Below are 17,556 nucleotides of genomic sequence, written 5' to 3' on the forward strand. Positions count from 1 at the left end.
CTACAGTACGTGAACAGAGTGAACGATCACTATACTTGGCATCTACGAAAGTCCAGTGTTCAATCAATCACTAAGGCAAATTGTGGTTTCTACGTTTTAGCTTTGTTGGATATAACACAGACCAGAAGAAAATTCATTGATATATTTGAGTTCCATTACAGGTATCTTCAGGGAACAGCATGAGCTCAGCTGACAGTCACCTGACTTTGACAGCAGATTTCTTCTCCTATTATTGGCATTTCCTAAAGCAGTTTCTCCTGGAGAAGGTACTGTCTCAGACACCTCACAACATTAATAAAAGATCAAGAGCTTATGAAGGCTGTAAAATAAGGAATTAACCACCCTAATCCTCACAAAGAGTCCAACTTAAAATACCTCTGTAATTGATGATTTCTGTTCCAAGCACTGGGGTCATCTCCAGAACTGTAATGAAGGCCTTGTCCATAGATGTCAATGGGAATGGAGACATGCGGTGTCTTCTTGCTACCTTGGTAATGTCAACAGCACTGTGACCTGCAACAAGAGAGCACCAGGTTTATGTAGGCTACACACAGTGATACTTATTTAAACCATTTTACTGAAATTAATCCGGCACTTAGGGGTAAATTAAATCAGTTAGTTATCACTATCGGCATTTATGCCAGACACTAGGAAGGCACTACATTCAACTAGAATCAAAAGAGAGATTTAAAACAAAATGCAATCTACAGTTGAAAAAGTTCACAAAAGTGTATATCCCTACTTGTAATGAAAAACATACCAGAAGTTTTGATGAGCATAAAAGGATCAGTGAATCAGAAACACAAACCCTTCAAAACGATGCAGTATTTTACACTGAGGACCATAATCTGAGGCTAACTTGGTTCTATGAACTCAGGACTCACCTGAGTTCACCCCTCGTTCTGTTCCCCACAAACACATCTCAATCTGCTACGTGCAGCGCACAGATAAAACACAAAGGGACACTGCCCCAGCGAGTCTGCAATCCAGGAGTGAGATGGGAGCCAAAGATTTGAAAGGAGGACAGAGGGGAGCACAACAAAACCACGGGACAGTCAAGACAGCAGATGTGCTTCCAGCTAGCGAGTATCCTACCCACTGTCAAGATTTTGTAGTCACCATAGCAAAGTGACATTTAAATGTATAATTTGAGTGAAGGTAGTAGATGCATTAATGGAAGCCTACTTTTCCCAAGCATGAGGGACAGGTTGGGAGAAATGATGACAAAAGTTGTTTGGAAATGAAGCCAACAGCATGTTTGATTTCTTGGTACTTACTGAGAGAGTAAACAAGGGGACAATAAGCTCTGAAGGATTTTGAAAGTCAAGATGAGCAACTGACGAGAGGGAACTATTGCAGGAATACATAAACAAGAGTAACAGGTACAAACCAAAAGATTAAGAAAATGACAGTTGTAGAAATATCTTAAATGGATTTGCCTAGAGCAAGAAGGTGTTTATGAGAGCCAAAGTGGATGATGTTCTGTATGTAATATGTAATGATATTCCTAAAGAAACATAAATTATAATAAGATAGCATTAAAAAATAATAGAACCTAATTTTTAGTTACGTGATTCTGCTTTGCAATAGCTACCTAAATATCCCTTTTGCTGTTGCACATTCCTTCAAATTTTGGAAAAAAAAAAAAAAGATTCTTGCATAAAGTGTAGACTTCTAATAAAAAATAACTATAAAAGTAATAAAACAATCATGCAATCTAAGTTCTTCCTTCAGAAGAGAAGGTCGCTTAATCAATCTGTATATACACAACTTCTTTCAGCACTGACACATGCTTGTCTCTCTACATGGGAGACTGTTCATTAATTATTTTTTTGCTGTTAACCCAGTAAACTATTTTTAAAAGGAAGAAGTAGAGACAAATAAAACTGCCCATCTAATTCCAGTCCCAAGAAAGAGTCTGGAAGAAATTATTTAAACAAACTCTGAATGATCCGAATTAAACTACTGTGAGATATAAGTGTAACTAGCGGAAAAACTGCATTCCTGGATTTAACAATCAGGATGTCCCCAGCAAGCTTACATTTTATGTTATTATGCCTGTATTGTGTTAGCAACCTCATAAAAATGAGGAAAAGGAAAGGAAAGCATTTGTGAGACACAGTCAAACTTCCCATACTTTTTTTTTGCAGAGAAAGAAACCCTGCTTAGCAGCACCATAATTCCTGCAGGTCCCGCAGATTCCCCTCAATATATGTTAAAAACTTTTTCCTGACTTTATAAATTAAGAAACTATTTTCTAAAAGGAAAAGCTGGAAAAAACGAAGGAAGATGCTAGGAAAAAATGTCACAGCAGTGAAAGTTGGGGGAGTTCTGTGGCAGCAAACAACCTTTATGCTACAGCCATTATGTGCTTTTATGTTTTACTGCTACCTAAAACTCCCTGTTAGCTACTTCAAAAACCAGCATTTCACCTCTTTAACCTTTAAAACTTGAATGAATTCAGAGGCTACGAATACTCTGAATGGTGTCCAGAGTACTAGCTTCAGATTTGGAACTCTGTCTCTAAGTCAAACATTCTGTTAAAATCTACTGATGCATTCTTCAACACATCTGTTTTGAAAATAGATAAAATCCCCTAACCTCTGCAAACTTTGTTCCAACACCAAAAGTAACACCCATTACTTCTGCAAGAAAAGCCATGAAAATACATACTTCAAAAATAAAGCTCCTTCAGGTGTTAAAAATATGAATATTTTTAACAGCATGAATAACCATAACAAAGAAAAGAACAAGACACACATGTAACTACTAACCCTTCTCTGTCCCTGTTTCCTCCCACAAACAAATGCTAACTCTCCTTTTAGAGTCATTATCTTATTATCATTAATTTAAACAGACCCAGAGACAAACAAATAATGATTTTGTAAATTCTGAAATGACTAAGTGGTGCTTTTTAATTACAAGTAAATGGCATTGAACAACTCCTCAGACATTCCCAAGTTATCTTTCACTAATGTCAAATGTCAGATGGTTCTAAAAATAACTACTTATATTAAGCAGCATTTCATATGAGAAAATAATCCTCTAGCTTTGAAGCAGTGAAGTCAATTGGTTGCATAAGGTAGAAAATTCCTGTCGGTCTTCTCTATTATCACTAAAACAACTTCCTATTCCTGTTGGGTTTTTTATATATATACATATATATACACACACACACGCACACACACATATATAGTGGATCAAATTTGAGACTGGAAAAGATTTCCATAAAACAAAGGAAAGGAGTTGTGCAAATTAAAGAACAGGTCATTGGGATCAAATTTGAATCCTTAACTTTTGTATTTTTTGGTTTGGCATTACGTAACCCAACATTCAATCTCATGTTCAGGTATGAAAATAAAAATCATATATATCCTTAGTTTGATTATTTCCATTTTCTTTGTCTTTGAGTGTTGATTTTTTTTGCCCAAGAAACTTGCACACACATGATAGTTTACAAGAATACATCACCACAAACAACACAGACCTCCATGTCATTAGAAGAAAAACCTGAAAGAAAAAATTAAAAGGCAACTATCGATTAATACATAGACATGACACGCTCTTTACACTTCTTTAATTTCCTATTTGGACTGAATTTCATTGCCTTAAGTTATGAAATTTCTTCTGCAAATCCACTTATGTCCCAACCATATCCTTCTCATCTGACTGTCATTTGCTGTCTTCTGAGCAGTCTTGGTTTCTCAACAGAGCTATGAAGTTTCAGTACTTACTTGCTCTGAGGATGTTCTCCTTGCTGCTGCACCTAGACTGGACCTGCAGAGAGAGCACAGAGTCTATGAGATACAGAAGTTAACAAGAATGCAAAATACAGAGACATAATGGGCAAGCTCCTGGGATCTAAGACAGAGGCTATATGTATTTTCAGGAACATTCTTACATACTCTGTATGAGATAAGTACGTTTATGCAGAAGGGTAGTAGCTGATGGTCAGGATCTGACATAAACAATTTGATTCCACCCCCCACATAAGAAACAAGATGGCCTAAGGACAGTAATAGAGAGAAATCAAAGAACACAGTGGTTAAAATTACGTGTCAAGCTCTAGTTTTAAACAGAATATCCACATTTCCTTATACAACTGTAATTACAGTAACTCTGAATCTAGGCCCTGTTTTATGATTAGACAAAATACTAACATAACGATATTATCACGACCTGCTTTAAAATTCTATTATTGATATTTTCAGGTATTGTAGAAAGAGCTTAAAAATACTCAATTTAGATTGCGTTGATTCTGAAGACATCTAGTAAGACTTCTTCAAAATTGTATCAACAGCTCCTGGCTGGGGCCAGATAAATTTACTCACTTGTTTCTGTTTGGTTAAAAGAAATGCTAGGCTCAGAATGAATTTTACAGTGCAATTCTACTTTAAAAAGTAACTGTGAGGGTGGCAACTGGCTTCTCAACAAATCCTCTTCCTAGATGCTTAGCTCCCACTGTGCTATTCCAGACACTGTAGTCTGACTGTGGGGAAATGGGAGGATTCACGCTGGTCTAATATTCTAGTAACACTGGGTATTTATAGAGTTCCATCCGTTTACTGTACAGATTTTAAAAAGAATTGTTTTTTGAAGAGTATCGGTCCTGTAAACACAACACAGTTTAAACTTTACCTATACTGAAGCATCAGCTCTTGTTAATTCTTCTCAGGTTTGGAAACCTTGTATACATTGTGTAGTAACACTGAAGTTGCAAGTTTTTAGGTAACTACTTTGACCAGCAGGCCGCCTTCTGGCAGGTCAGCTGGCTGAACTGGTAACACTTTAACAAGCTTTCTGTGTGGACAAAACCCCAGCTAAAGTAAACTTCTGAGGGAGGCAAATCTCAGAGAGAGGATGAACGGTTTCCTTCTCTTTTTTACCGTACTGACAAATGTTTTGCCAAATTTCAGTGAGAGGATAATAAAGTAAAACTGGGTAGACGTGGTGAAGGAAGTGGAATAGCACAGGTGACGCTGAGGGTGTAATTTCCCTGCAGCACCACTGTTCTCTGCTGAAAAAGCAAAGCAGTGAACCCAGATTATCTTTCAGACTACAGTGTCAATTTGCAGTTCCAGAAAAATTGCCTAGAAAGTGAGTATGTATGGTCTAAGAATTGATGCAGAATGGTGCACACTCAACCCCCCAAAAGCTGTCTTCAGAAAGGAACCACCATTTAAGGCTGAAACCAACTGTGCCCCAACTTCTAAACCTCTTTCTTCTGTTCCACAGCAGCTTGCCCCAAATGTATATTCACATAAAGAAATTTGGATTCTACAGCGCAACACAGTCTACTTATTGTAATGGAATAACTTATGGAAAGTAATGTTGCAACTTAGAGTGGGTTATGGTGTCCTTCCCTGAAAAAAACTGTTGTTTAAAAAAAATCAACAGAAATCCCCCAAACCCTCCCTCCTTCCCACCAAAAATACTATACAAGAAAACTGCAAACAAAATATTAATGATGCCCAAATTTGGCCCAGAGTTGTTTTACCAGATTTCAAAGGCATGACATGAACTCTCTTTGGAAGAAGTAAATGTTTACCTATAATTTACCAAAAGACAATTCTGGACCAAAAAGATGGTATAATGGTAAGAAAGAAATCATGAAAGAGAGAGGCAGAGAGAGAGGCGGAGGTGGGGTGGGGGGCGGAGAGAGAAGCAGGATGGACGTGGCAAGGCAGAAGATGGTGTGTGCAAAAGGAGACATGGGCCTATGTGTGTAAGACTACTGTTTAAAATGGAAGAGGCTCTCTTATTTCTCACTGAAAACCATATGAAAAGAAAAAAACGAGGAATGGGCCTGCTGCAAAATAACCAAGCGATTCAGCAAACTGTGGAATGAAACTCAGTGAGATAACATAGTCCTAAAGAAAAAGGCAAAAAACCAAAAATACAAAACACAAACATTTGAAACAATCTACTAAAACAAACTAAGTAAAATATGTGATCCAAAGGACACAGATAAAAGCTACTAGAGAAGGAGGAAAAATGTTAGCAGACAAAGACAGTGCTAAAGAAGTAAAATGAAAGTCAAGAGAGTGTCTTCAACAAAGTGGAGGAACAGAAGGAGCCCAAACCCATAGCGCAAAGCAATGTTTGCGAATGGAAAACAGCTCCTTTGAGCAGTAATAGTTACTCTCGAGTTGTAGCCTCTATTCCTCCTCAGTTCATCTTTAAGCCCTTCCAACCTATAGTGGAGCTAGTGTATGGACAAAAACAAGAGATTTATAATGAACAGAGCAGCTGAGATTTGCAGATCAAATCTTCTAATATAAAAAACGTGCTGACAAAGTTTTGCTCTTACAGTGTCCAAATGACAATGGCAACAAAAGACAGCTGGCTTCACACGCAGCCTCTCACAGGTCATTTTTTTAATTCTGTGCACACAGAGGACTTGAAATTTACTTTTTGTTTTCTTACACCCAGCCTACAGTTTCCATGTTATCACTCACCTGATGGGTAACATATGCAGTATGAGAAATAATTTGCTTCCCACAAATTTTAAAAGCAGCTGTGGAAGAGGAATCCATGATAATAAAGTAAAAGGCTTGATCAGCTAGACTTGATCGTTCCCCAACCTATGCTCACAGCTGCAGAATACAAACCACGTTTGAACATAACTGACATTGAAATTAGTTATTACATGATACTTCCATCTGTTTAATATGAATTGCACATTGATATTCTAAATCTTATTTTTAAACAAAACTGCAGTAAAATGATTTTGAATAAAACCCACCAGTTTTCTAACACATAGTTTTAGCAGCAATGAAGCTTCGCATGAATGGGGTCATGTGCTTTGAGTGCCTTTTATCATATTCATTACTTGTATGTTTTACTCCTTTGTTATTTAATGTGACATTTACAAAAAACCTGTATTCTTTTCACAGCTACTGTTAACTAAACATACAGTTGGCGTACAGTACCACGACTGAGTGGGGCGAGTGATTAGTACTATTATTTACTATTATTTGTCTCATTCACAGGTAGTTACAGAAATAACGATCTACTGCTGTCTCTCACAGGGAAGTATAGATTTATTGTTTGTCCATTCTACAGCCTCTTGGCTCACAAAGTATCTTGGCAGAAGATACAGTGGGCTACCAGCCAGTACCATTCCCCTGCACAGTTCAGGCAGAATGTAACCAAACCCAAAGCATTCAGTTCACATTACTCTGTTTTTTAAGCACACTGGATTTTATGTTCTTTAAGATATAATTTCATCATGCTGGAGTGCAGAGTAAGCTTTCTTCCACAGGCTAAAGTAGCGAACAGAATGTGAAATTAAGTACTCAAAAATAAATTAAGGGAATGGTAAAATAAAGAGTCCTGCTGACATTTTCTGTCTAGCAATCATTATTGGTCTGAAAAATGAAATCAATGACTACTAAGTTGGATTAATTTAAATTTACAAGGTATGTTTTGCTGCAAATAAAAATCAGTCCACAAAAATTTTTTTACAAGAAAAATAGAAAAGACACAAAGAAAAATCTGTGCTACAAGTGAAAAAATCATGTGAAAAATAAAGAAAAAAAGAAAATTGAAAACCCCTTTAACAATTTACCATGACTTAGGAATGGTTAGAGAAATTACTTACCTTTTTAAAGTCATAACAAGATTAGCACAGAGTATTAAGTCAGCTCTTCATTATGGGAGGTACAATTAAAAACCATTGGTTATAATAAAACAAATTGCTACACAAAGATGAAGAGTTTCCAGCCCAATATGAAAAGCTAACTCTTATGGGAGTACATTGAAATTCAATTTTATAACATGAAGAACAATTCAGAACAATGACATCAAAACATGAGTTACCACCAACAGAAAGAGCCCATTTCTCAGGAACACAGAGCCTGTAGGAAGCTAACCCATAATCTTTATTATTTATGGGAAAGCACATTGCTCCACTTTGAGGAAAGCATGCAGAATGTGGAACCACCAGCAGAAACCCAAACATACATACAGACATACAGAGGACTAAGGTACAGCAAAGGGAATGAGTTCGCCAAGCTGTAATGAAGGAAGCAGGGTATGCAAAGCACAGCAGCCGTTAACCGTTTAAGGACTGTACTCCTCCAACTGTCTCATCAACACCAGGCAGGCTTGTTTATGAGATATTACACCTACTACATCTTGCTGCCAGTAAGAAAGTGCATAACTCAAATAACCTCTCTTTGAAACTTCAGCAGTTTTATGAAGACAATTTATTCTCTGTGATGTGGGAAAGTATGCTGCTGCTGCTTTTTTCTATGTGTGATTTATTAGTGATTATATGATCTGAGTTCTGTACAATATACTCTGTGCACATGCCATTTGCTGGTCTCCCAAATACTTGCCTGCTTTAAATAGACTGCAAATCACATATGATCTGACTTACGATTGCAGGGGTCTGCATGGCGTCTTTCGCCTAAGTACTTTCCTCCCCCCCTTCCCAAGCAGTACAACATACATTCATCACTATCTGTAAACGAATATATAAAATACAACTAAACCATGAACAGCAATGTCTCAAATTGGTGTGATAATACTGTTAACATTGATTTTGGCCTGTTATTCTAAGCAATATACAAAAGGTTAAACTAGAAGGAAACTGAAAAATGTAATGAAATACATTGGTTGTTTTCATTAAAAAAGATGTTTTAAATCTAATCTGAAGAACAGAGAGAATTGCTTTGATTGAATTAATATGGAATATAAAAATGAAGTTGTTAAAAATTTCACAGGAAACATATGTCTGGAATTGCTTACTTCAGAAAACATTCAACAAAGTATTTGAGGATTAAATAATCCTAATACAAGATGCAATTGCCCTGTTTCAGGAATGCATTCCTATTCAAACAGCACTTTTACACTGAGCTGAACATGCAAGGTCTTAAGAGTATGCTTTATGGCCATCTGAATTAGGGCTGAAGTCAGTTCAACACTATGGAATAATTTTTTCTTGTTCTACTGACAACATCTCTGAAAGGGAAAGGAAAGTGAGCTCAAGGAATTTGATAGCAGCAGACATTACTCAATAACACATTTTTCAAAAGGAGCAGCACTGTTGGTAGGGTTCAACTCACCAAAATTTAAATATGAATCATATATATTATTCTACACATGGAATTACTTGTTTGGAGTCAGTGGGAAGAAATAAGCACAAAACCATTTGAAGCCAAAATAACTTTAGGAGCAGATTTTTACACTTATTAAATGTTATGCTTGGTAGACTTGACACTGAACAAAAAACATCTTCAGATCCATATACTACTGAGTTCTCTTTTCTGCGTTTTTTCCTCGTCACCTACACTTTACATAAAGATGTATTTAATTGTGATCATTGTTTCCCAGTAGACTCACCATATACATGGAATTTTATGGTCAGGTTATGGTTCATCCTAACTACTGTTGGAACAGGAAGGTGGAAGTGGGTTGATGAATATACCACAGAAGCACAAGGGCTGAATTGGTTCCTTTTATAGGAGCAGTATAAAATAAAAGAAGATACTATGTAATATTTGGAACAAAATGAAATGAAAAGGCGAAGGGCAGTTTTCTGGGATAAGATGCTGATTAGTCATCTCTCAATGGACACTGACCTTGTCCTGGAGATGCAAAATCAAATGTTAATAAAAAGAGAGGGTTCAAACAAAATCTTACATTCCAGCTAAAACTGCAAGCTGAACATCTCACTGAACGAGAAAACAGGAAGAACTATGATACGTACAGCAAAAAAGGAGACAAAATAGTAAACCGCTGGTCAGAAAGCTGATGGGAAGGCAAACTTGCTACTACAAACCGGCAGCATAGGCTTGATAGTTGAGAATAAAAAGAAGCAAAGAGAAAGGAAGTGGGTTTTATTTCTTCAGAGAAATTTTAATGAAACCTTTATGTTTATATGAGAAAAAATATGAGCTGGTTTTTGTGTTCTTAAGAGTATGGGACAGCATACAGATATGCTGTATGAATAACACTAGAAAGACAGCGTGTTTCTGTGATATTTTAGGGGCTGTTCAGGGCTTATTCAAGATCATACCAGTTTTGTTCAGAGAAACAGTATTAGTTATAATACCCATATATGGAGAGGACACTCATCTTGTGTAAGCTAAAGCCTGTATTAAATCAAGACATAAAAATTATTGCCAAGTAATTTGTGCACAAACTTCAACAAATATCCACACAGATATTTCTAATCTGTGCTAACAGAATCCAAGTGGGAATTTAAGACACAAGAAATCTCTAGGAACATCACGCTTGGGAACATCAAAATTTCTACTACTTGTATTATTAGCTGTGAACAAGATCTTTTATTTGTTTGAATGAAAATGTTAAATGTTCACTAAAAGCTCTGAAAGTATTCTCCAGTTTGAGAAGTTGATAGTGTAAATAAAGGCGGAGAGAAAAAATTTCCTTTCCAAAGAGATGTAAGAGAAAGAGATTCCTGTTGTCCTTGTTGCTTGCCAGAGAAATGGAATTTATTTGCCTGTTTTCATAGAAACTCACACCCTGGCAATTTGATTGAATTGCTTAGCCTCACAAGTATGTGCTAGATGTCTGAGTTACATCCTATCTAACCAGCATTAAGGCTTTTTAAACTCCTTGTCCGTTCCGGTTCAACCAGCTGTCAACCAGCAGCTTTTCAAGCTGCTGTCAATCAGATGGACTAAAAATACATAGGTGATGTACAGAAGTTCTTGGCCTCAAGCACACCATAAATTACTCTCTAACTTTTGACATACCCTAGGGCTGACAGTTTAAAAAGTTTCATTTCTATTAGAAGTGTTTTGCTTTTAAATGAAATCTTAACTATTTTCATATTTCTGTTTCTTGACCCAGCAACAGCCAATTTCAACGCAGCATTAAAATGAGATTTCCACACTACTGCAAAAAAATGGTAACTGTTTTTCTTGAATGGTGTGACCCTCAAAATCAGAATTCTAAATTAAAATTTTTGTTCAAATATAGTCAAGCAAAACTGTCATGTTTAAGTGAAACACAACGTTCAGGACACAGCAGATCAATGTGATATGTGCAACTCTTTGTTTTCCCTTTGACATGTAGGCATTATGATGTCATCATGATTATTTTCAGCCGGTCTTCTACATGAGACAAGATAAGGCTATTTCATTTTAATCTCCCTGTTCAAAAACTAGTTTCATGTTTTACTTACTAAACATTATTCAAACTCTCTTCTGAATGGGGAATTATTTAGTTCTTTACATGTTTCTCTTCTGAATGGGGAATTATTTAGTTATACAGAAAATGAGTACCCCTGAAAATGATGTAAGAAGTTTTCCTTAGTGAAAGTTCATGTTAATTTGGAGACAAAAAATGCAATATAGACTTCCTTGGTACCCACTCAGGGCCTTCTGCTACAGCATCACATTTTCTGTTCCAGCTGTGTTTCCTGAACTGCTAGCAGAACAGCTGCAGTCACCACCCACCCCACCTGCGACAACTACGAAACAAAATTCAGTTTTCTTAATATCTAGTTATTGTCAACATCTGAATAGATGTTGGTGAGAAAGGGACAGAGATCTGTTTGGATCTTTTATCTTCTGCTGCTTTTGTTCCAACCTGGTTCAAGGCCTCCAGGCCTCCATCCCTTTGATCCAAGGTCTGTGGGAGTGAAAAAGCACCTCCTCGTTGAGCTTCAAAGGGTTCTCAATCGAACTTGTAATTGCTAATGAAGCCTGCAACCTGTATGTCATGCTTACAATCTTACCTTCTGGAAGCTGAACACAGGGAACATTCCCTCCATTTCTATGTCCAAAGAATATGAACACACAAAAACAGTAACAACAAACTCAAAACAATTACAAGCTTCAAAAGTCACCAATCTACTAACGAGTGAATCTTCAGGCCTAGAGTCAACAGAAGGCCATCACCCAATTTCTTATGTTTTTCAGGCATATTTAAAGTTAAATTTCAGCTTTTTCCATTGGCATTTGCTTGGTGATTTTTATCATTATTATAATTCTAAAGTGGATGGTTGGATGGTTGGATGACTTTAACTATATGACCAGGAACAAAACGTATGTTAACCCATGTGGTTCGATCAGAATTTCTGCTCCAGCCTAACTCTGACGGAGTTGATTTTAGGTAAGACTAACATTTTCATTTGAGCTAGGAGCATCAAATTTGAAGAGCTTCAAGTACAAAAGCAAAAACTAGTAAACACAGGTAACAATAATCTTATATACGGTGTACATTATAGTCACTGATCTATACAGTATTCAGCCAAAACTTCAGACTTGTACACTTTCAAGTATAAAAATGAACAAAGCTTTTTAAAGTTAAAATTCCAATCGGGGAGCAACAACTGTAAGGAAAATCAAGCTTCAGTCCATGAATCCATCTAAGCAGTAAATATCAGAACTCACTGTATGAAGAGCTAGGTTTCTGCCTTCAATTTGAGGCAGAAACACAGCCTATATTCCTCTGAGGAGAATCCTTAAAGTGAAATCAGAATCCTCATGGGTGAATAAAGTGATGATTTCAGAGGGTTCATAAGCTATGGAAAGAAGAGGCTGGAATCAAGGAAACGCTGCACTTGAGAACTATACTGTCAAACCCAAGCTAGAAATTATTTTTGAAAGTGATCAGAAATACAAATGTAGGAAGAGTATTTACATTTAGGAAGGAATTTGCTTTGAGCCTTAAAGGCTCCGAAGGATGAGATTCCTTCAGTGCTGTCTTGAATTTGGCAGTCTGGATTGCAAGGTCCAGCACAATGATGACCACCAGTCTCCCCACAACAGTTATGTACCTGAGAACAAAATATTAATTTGGCTGGGCTTCTAGCAGCAGTGAATCTTGGATGTTTATAGAAGAAAAAGGGATATGGAAAATAATGTGAATAGGGACATTCTTTCTCCCCTCCAGCACTTAAATGAAAAATTTGTGTAATTATGCTTAGCAAAAAAACTTGTTCCATGTTACAAAACTGCATTTGAAAAACTGGAAAACCAGGAAGATAATGTAGGGACCACCGATGGGAACCCACTGATATTTAAGCTACATGTTACTGATACTGACACTGCTATGTACATCTGATTTCCATGTGTTAAAACAGTCACTGTCCACTAGAGATACATGTAATTTAGATCACATGTATGGCATTTTACATCGGTGGTTACTCCAAAAGCCATACTAGCAATGCAATAGAAGCTTTGATTACTACTACAGACTCTAGACGAACTTTCCATTGATTCTGTTTCTGAAGCTGATGAAGAGTTAGACTGCTTTGGCAGCTGAACCTAGACTGCAGTTGCACTGAGTGTTATTACTAGTGTAAGAGAGTACAGACAAATGTCTGGCTTCTCAAACAAACTGATTTAATTAGTAAAACCTGAACAAATAAATACTAAACATTTTATGCTGGTGAACAGCTTGCTACTGAATTTAAAAAGAAAACACTGGTTGTCTAGAAAAGAAATCTCAGAGTTATATCTAATCTAGCCAGTTTTGATGCCATACAGTCCAAGGTAAGGTACAGCAGAAGAAAATGGAAAAAAACTCTTTGCTTAAATGGATGTGTTTCTAGAGAAAGAATGACAAGACTGACTTTGGAAAATGCAAATGCAGAATAAATATATGCATCTAAATTATAACCAATCAAAAGAAAAAAGCCGTTCATAATGCTCTGACTTGACCTAATCTGTTTCATAAAGGATTGCACATCTCTATCATAAGGCAGGGTGAAATGTCTCCCTATTTTGTGGAAGAAGAAGAAAGCGAATAATTCAGGGATGGGCATTTAAAAACATAAAGACTTGTCTCGAAACAAAAAGCAAAGAACTTTAAAGTTCCAAATAGGGAAGGATGGAAATTATTTCTGAATTACTTGATTTTTAGAATACAGAAATGTATACAACACTATCTGGAAAACAGCTATGATTTTATCATTCACTTTCTTAGTGCCTATGCTTCCTAACAGACACTTCGAATTTTATTTATTCTCTCTCTAATAAATGCACAGCTAGAATGCATAATAATAAAATATTATAATGCACCATAATTAAAATCAACAAAAAGTATTATGATTTTGTTAAGTTGAATAGCCAAATAAGCCAAAATCTTAATATGAAATGAGATGCCAATCAAAATCCCTGGGTTTACCACTCTCCTGAATGTTAAATAGTTCTTTGTAAATGAACTTATGCTTGAACAGAACTTATTAGTAGAGAATAAAAGAATAAGTACAAAATGTTAATATGAAGGAATAATTTTATTTGACAGAAGTCACAAGGTAAGTACCATGCACAGAGAATCTGTAGGATTAAGTAAAATTTTGCTTTGAACTAATAATAGATCTAATTTAAGATTCAGCAGTGGGTAAACAAAAATTGTATTCAAAGTAAAAATATAGTAACATTTATTAATGATTTTTTTTAAAAATAATTGTATTGTAAATATCCAAGATGACATTCATCAAAGTCATTCATGTACACCTTGAGCAGATTATTGCAATAACGCACTTTAATTCCTGATGTAACTTAAAGTTTTGCCATACTTTCACTCATGAGCTGTCATGAATGCCTTTCTCGATACGACATCTAGTTTTTGTAGCAAGAACAGTTCTCTATTCTGGTATGGCAGAGAGGATGCTACAGAAGGTATTTTGTGCAGCTATTAATCCTAATAACAAGAATGAAGACAGAAATAGCAAAGCTATTTTCCGTGAATAAGGAAACTAGATCACTGGCTTTTCACAAACTTTTGCATTTTAATGTGCACTGAGGAAACCACATTTCTCTGAAAGCAAGAATTTTAATTCATTCAATTTTTTTTAAGCCTAGAGTAAGGTAGTACTATTAGCAAAGCAAAATGCAACAGAAAAAATGTAATTCTTTAAATGGCAATTGCCAAATAGAAAGCTTTGATCTCTTGTTCATGTTTGAAACAGAAATACATACAAATTGTAATTTGACTTCAAAACCTATTTGCAACTGCAAAAAGAAAGACTCACAGAAAAACAGAACTAGATCGTACCAATATAGCTGGACAAAACTCAAAGGATTAGTGGATCCTGACTGGCTCTGTTGTGTTCATTTATTTCTGATCTGTAGAGATTACAGGTACATAAAGACCTATTTTTGTTTTCAGGCTCAAGATCTTGTTAAGGACTTATTAGCAAGTTAATTAAAGCCATGTCGTAATCAATACGAAAATCTCAACTTTCCCTCTAATGAACAGAGCTAACTTGGAAAAACTTTAATTCAAATTTCAAAGAGCATCTCTACAAAACATATAGGGTTCAAAAGGCAATGAAACAGGCAAGCTCAATTTAATGTAGCAATTTTTGTTCGGATCAGCATATTTATGTTAGATGTAAAGAATCAAATTGCCTATCTGCTGGACTTCTACCTATCTGCTGAAAGCGGGGAAGAAAATGGAGAGGAACTGCTTACATTTACTTCATTTTGTCTTCCCCATCCAAGGCATAGCCTTAGCTGTCTAAGAGCAATCTTTGTTTATGCCACGAGAGTGATCTTATGTTAGAGGAAATAAAGGGCACAAGTCCACTCTTCTCAGTCATGGCCTTCCATCTTCCGAAACACATTTTCACTTGAATTACAAAGGTTAAGTGAAATTCTCTATATTGGGGAAAAAAACCCACCCACCCAACTCTCCAGCTGATATATAGACTGAAAAGTTTACAAAAGAAAAAGCAAAGAAAAAGGAATTCTTGTTCTAGAAATTACTATGTATGACTGATTTTGTCTGTGCTTTCCCCATCTATGGGATATCTTATTACAGAAGTGGAAGTTAACTGATGTAACAAAATATAAAATTTGTGCCACTCTAATCAAGTTTGTGCATAATATGTTTTTAAAAATGTGCAAGTCAAGGGCATAAATACTGAGTGCAAAACCAACCTAATAATCTGATCAGTAATGACACAAAACCATGTAATTCACTCATTATACCTGAAAGCCTAAAGACCACCTATGGAATTTCAAATCTATTTACATTTCTTAGAATTATATCATACTTTTCTTGCTGATATTCTAATGATCATCAAAAACAGTGCTAGAGACAGACCTTTAATAATATGCAATTCAAGCGTCAGACATTGTGTATGGATATTACCTTAGGATTTTCTTTTATATTAAAATATTTCCATAATCATAAAACCAATACTGACATGAAAGCATCCTGTGGTACCTAAGAATTGACTGAAGACCTTTTCAGTTATTTGACAATTGCACAGTCAATTATCATGGTTAAATTCATTCTTCTAAATTTTTTATCTAGCAAACTGCTTCTGGAAAGCTTGAAGTTATAATATTGGAATTAACAAAAATCGCATTAATGGCCCACTGGTTAGAAATCCAGAGAGAAACATTTTAGATAAAATAAATCCAATTTTAAAAGACGATGGCAAAGGGGTTGCTACATTCTTAAGCCAGCACAAGGAAGCTGGCGTACCTTCCTGGAGCCAGAAAAGCCTTCTGAAAGTCCTGGATGCAGAATTTGCAGGTAGGCAGCAAATTCAAAATGCTGGGCTTATGTGCATACGTTAAGGATGCCCTTGAATCTGACTGTCAAGAGCAGTCCCCTCTGCCCTTAAGATGTAAGCAGTCCACCCATCCTCAAATCAGTTGTGCTATGTAGTGCAGATTTACAACAGGTATCAACAGTGAACTTAACGTCCCCTACCTAAAACTGAATTCTAGGTTCTGTGCTGCTTGGCAAACACCTGGATGTGAGAGTAGCAGTTCTCAGTCTTTCAGCATTGTCTTCTATCAAACTAGCCTAAGCAGGAGAGAGTCTCTTACCTGGCTTTAGTTTTGAAGAACAAGATTAATTTATTTGACATTTTGTATGTACACTATGTAGAATACTTTAACCTAAAGCACTTAAAAATCTTCCTGCAGTTTCTGAAAGGACTACCTGTGGTAAGAAACAGTAGTTCCTCTTATTCTCTGAATACTGCTGATACCCAATTCCCTGTACTGGTCCCTCTGTTCTTGTATTATCAGGAAGATAATACAAGTCTCTGTTGTTTCATTAACCATGTTAAGTACACAATCAAATCCCACCAATCAGTATGCAGCCAATACATATTCCAAACCTATTTTCATGGAAATAATGTACTTTGTGGGAGAGGAAACTAACTTCAAACTTTGCAGATCTTTCACAACACAAGTCATCATGTTCTAATAATTCCATGATGTTGAATAAGACATATGACAAGCTACAGACCTGAGTGTCTCCCTCTCTGAAATTTTTTTTTCAAGAAAGCAGGGGATAGTACTGCAGTAAATATTTTGCTGCCACTATACTTTCAAGAAGCAGATTGATAGGTTTCCTTCATTATGCTTTTAGCCAAACACGTAGCGCATGCAGAAGCCAGAGGAGAGGGAGATAAAGCCAGAGAGAGAGAGACTGATGCTCGTAATAAAAAGTCTATATATATTATATATATATATAGTCTATATATAATACTATCTAAGTGAAATTTTATATATTAGGAGCCTCTGGACCTTCACTGGTCAATCTGTTAGTTTTACATAGTGTACAGAATTTTTCAGATACAAGCTGAAGTTAGAGTACTTCTAA

The 17,556-nt window shown here is 36.1% G+C and overlaps 1 protein-coding gene across 10 annotated transcripts in view; it reads right to left on the reverse strand.

Annotated features, from left to right (window-relative positions):
• Window positions 1-17,556, reverse strand: part of GPHN (gephyrin) — a 297,146-nt gene that overhangs the window by 49,825 nt on the left and 229,765 nt on the right. For all 10 annotated transcript variants that reach the window (XM_040600164.1, XM_040600163.1, XM_040600161.1 and 7 more), the window contains 2 exons: window positions 3,735-3,777; window positions 376-513 (listed from right to left, as the gene is read on the reverse strand). In XM_040600164.1, coding sequence (XP_040456098.1) covers window positions 376-513; window positions 3,735-3,777 — 181 coding nt within the window. The remainder of the gene's footprint in view (window positions 1-375; window positions 514-3,734; window positions 3,778-17,556) is intronic.

Source organism: Falco naumanni, chromosome 7, assembly GCF_017639655.2.
Source record: "Falco naumanni isolate bFalNau1 chromosome 7, bFalNau1.pat, whole genome shotgun sequence".
Taxonomy (NCBI): Eukaryota; Metazoa; Chordata; class Aves; order Falconiformes; family Falconidae; genus Falco; species Falco naumanni.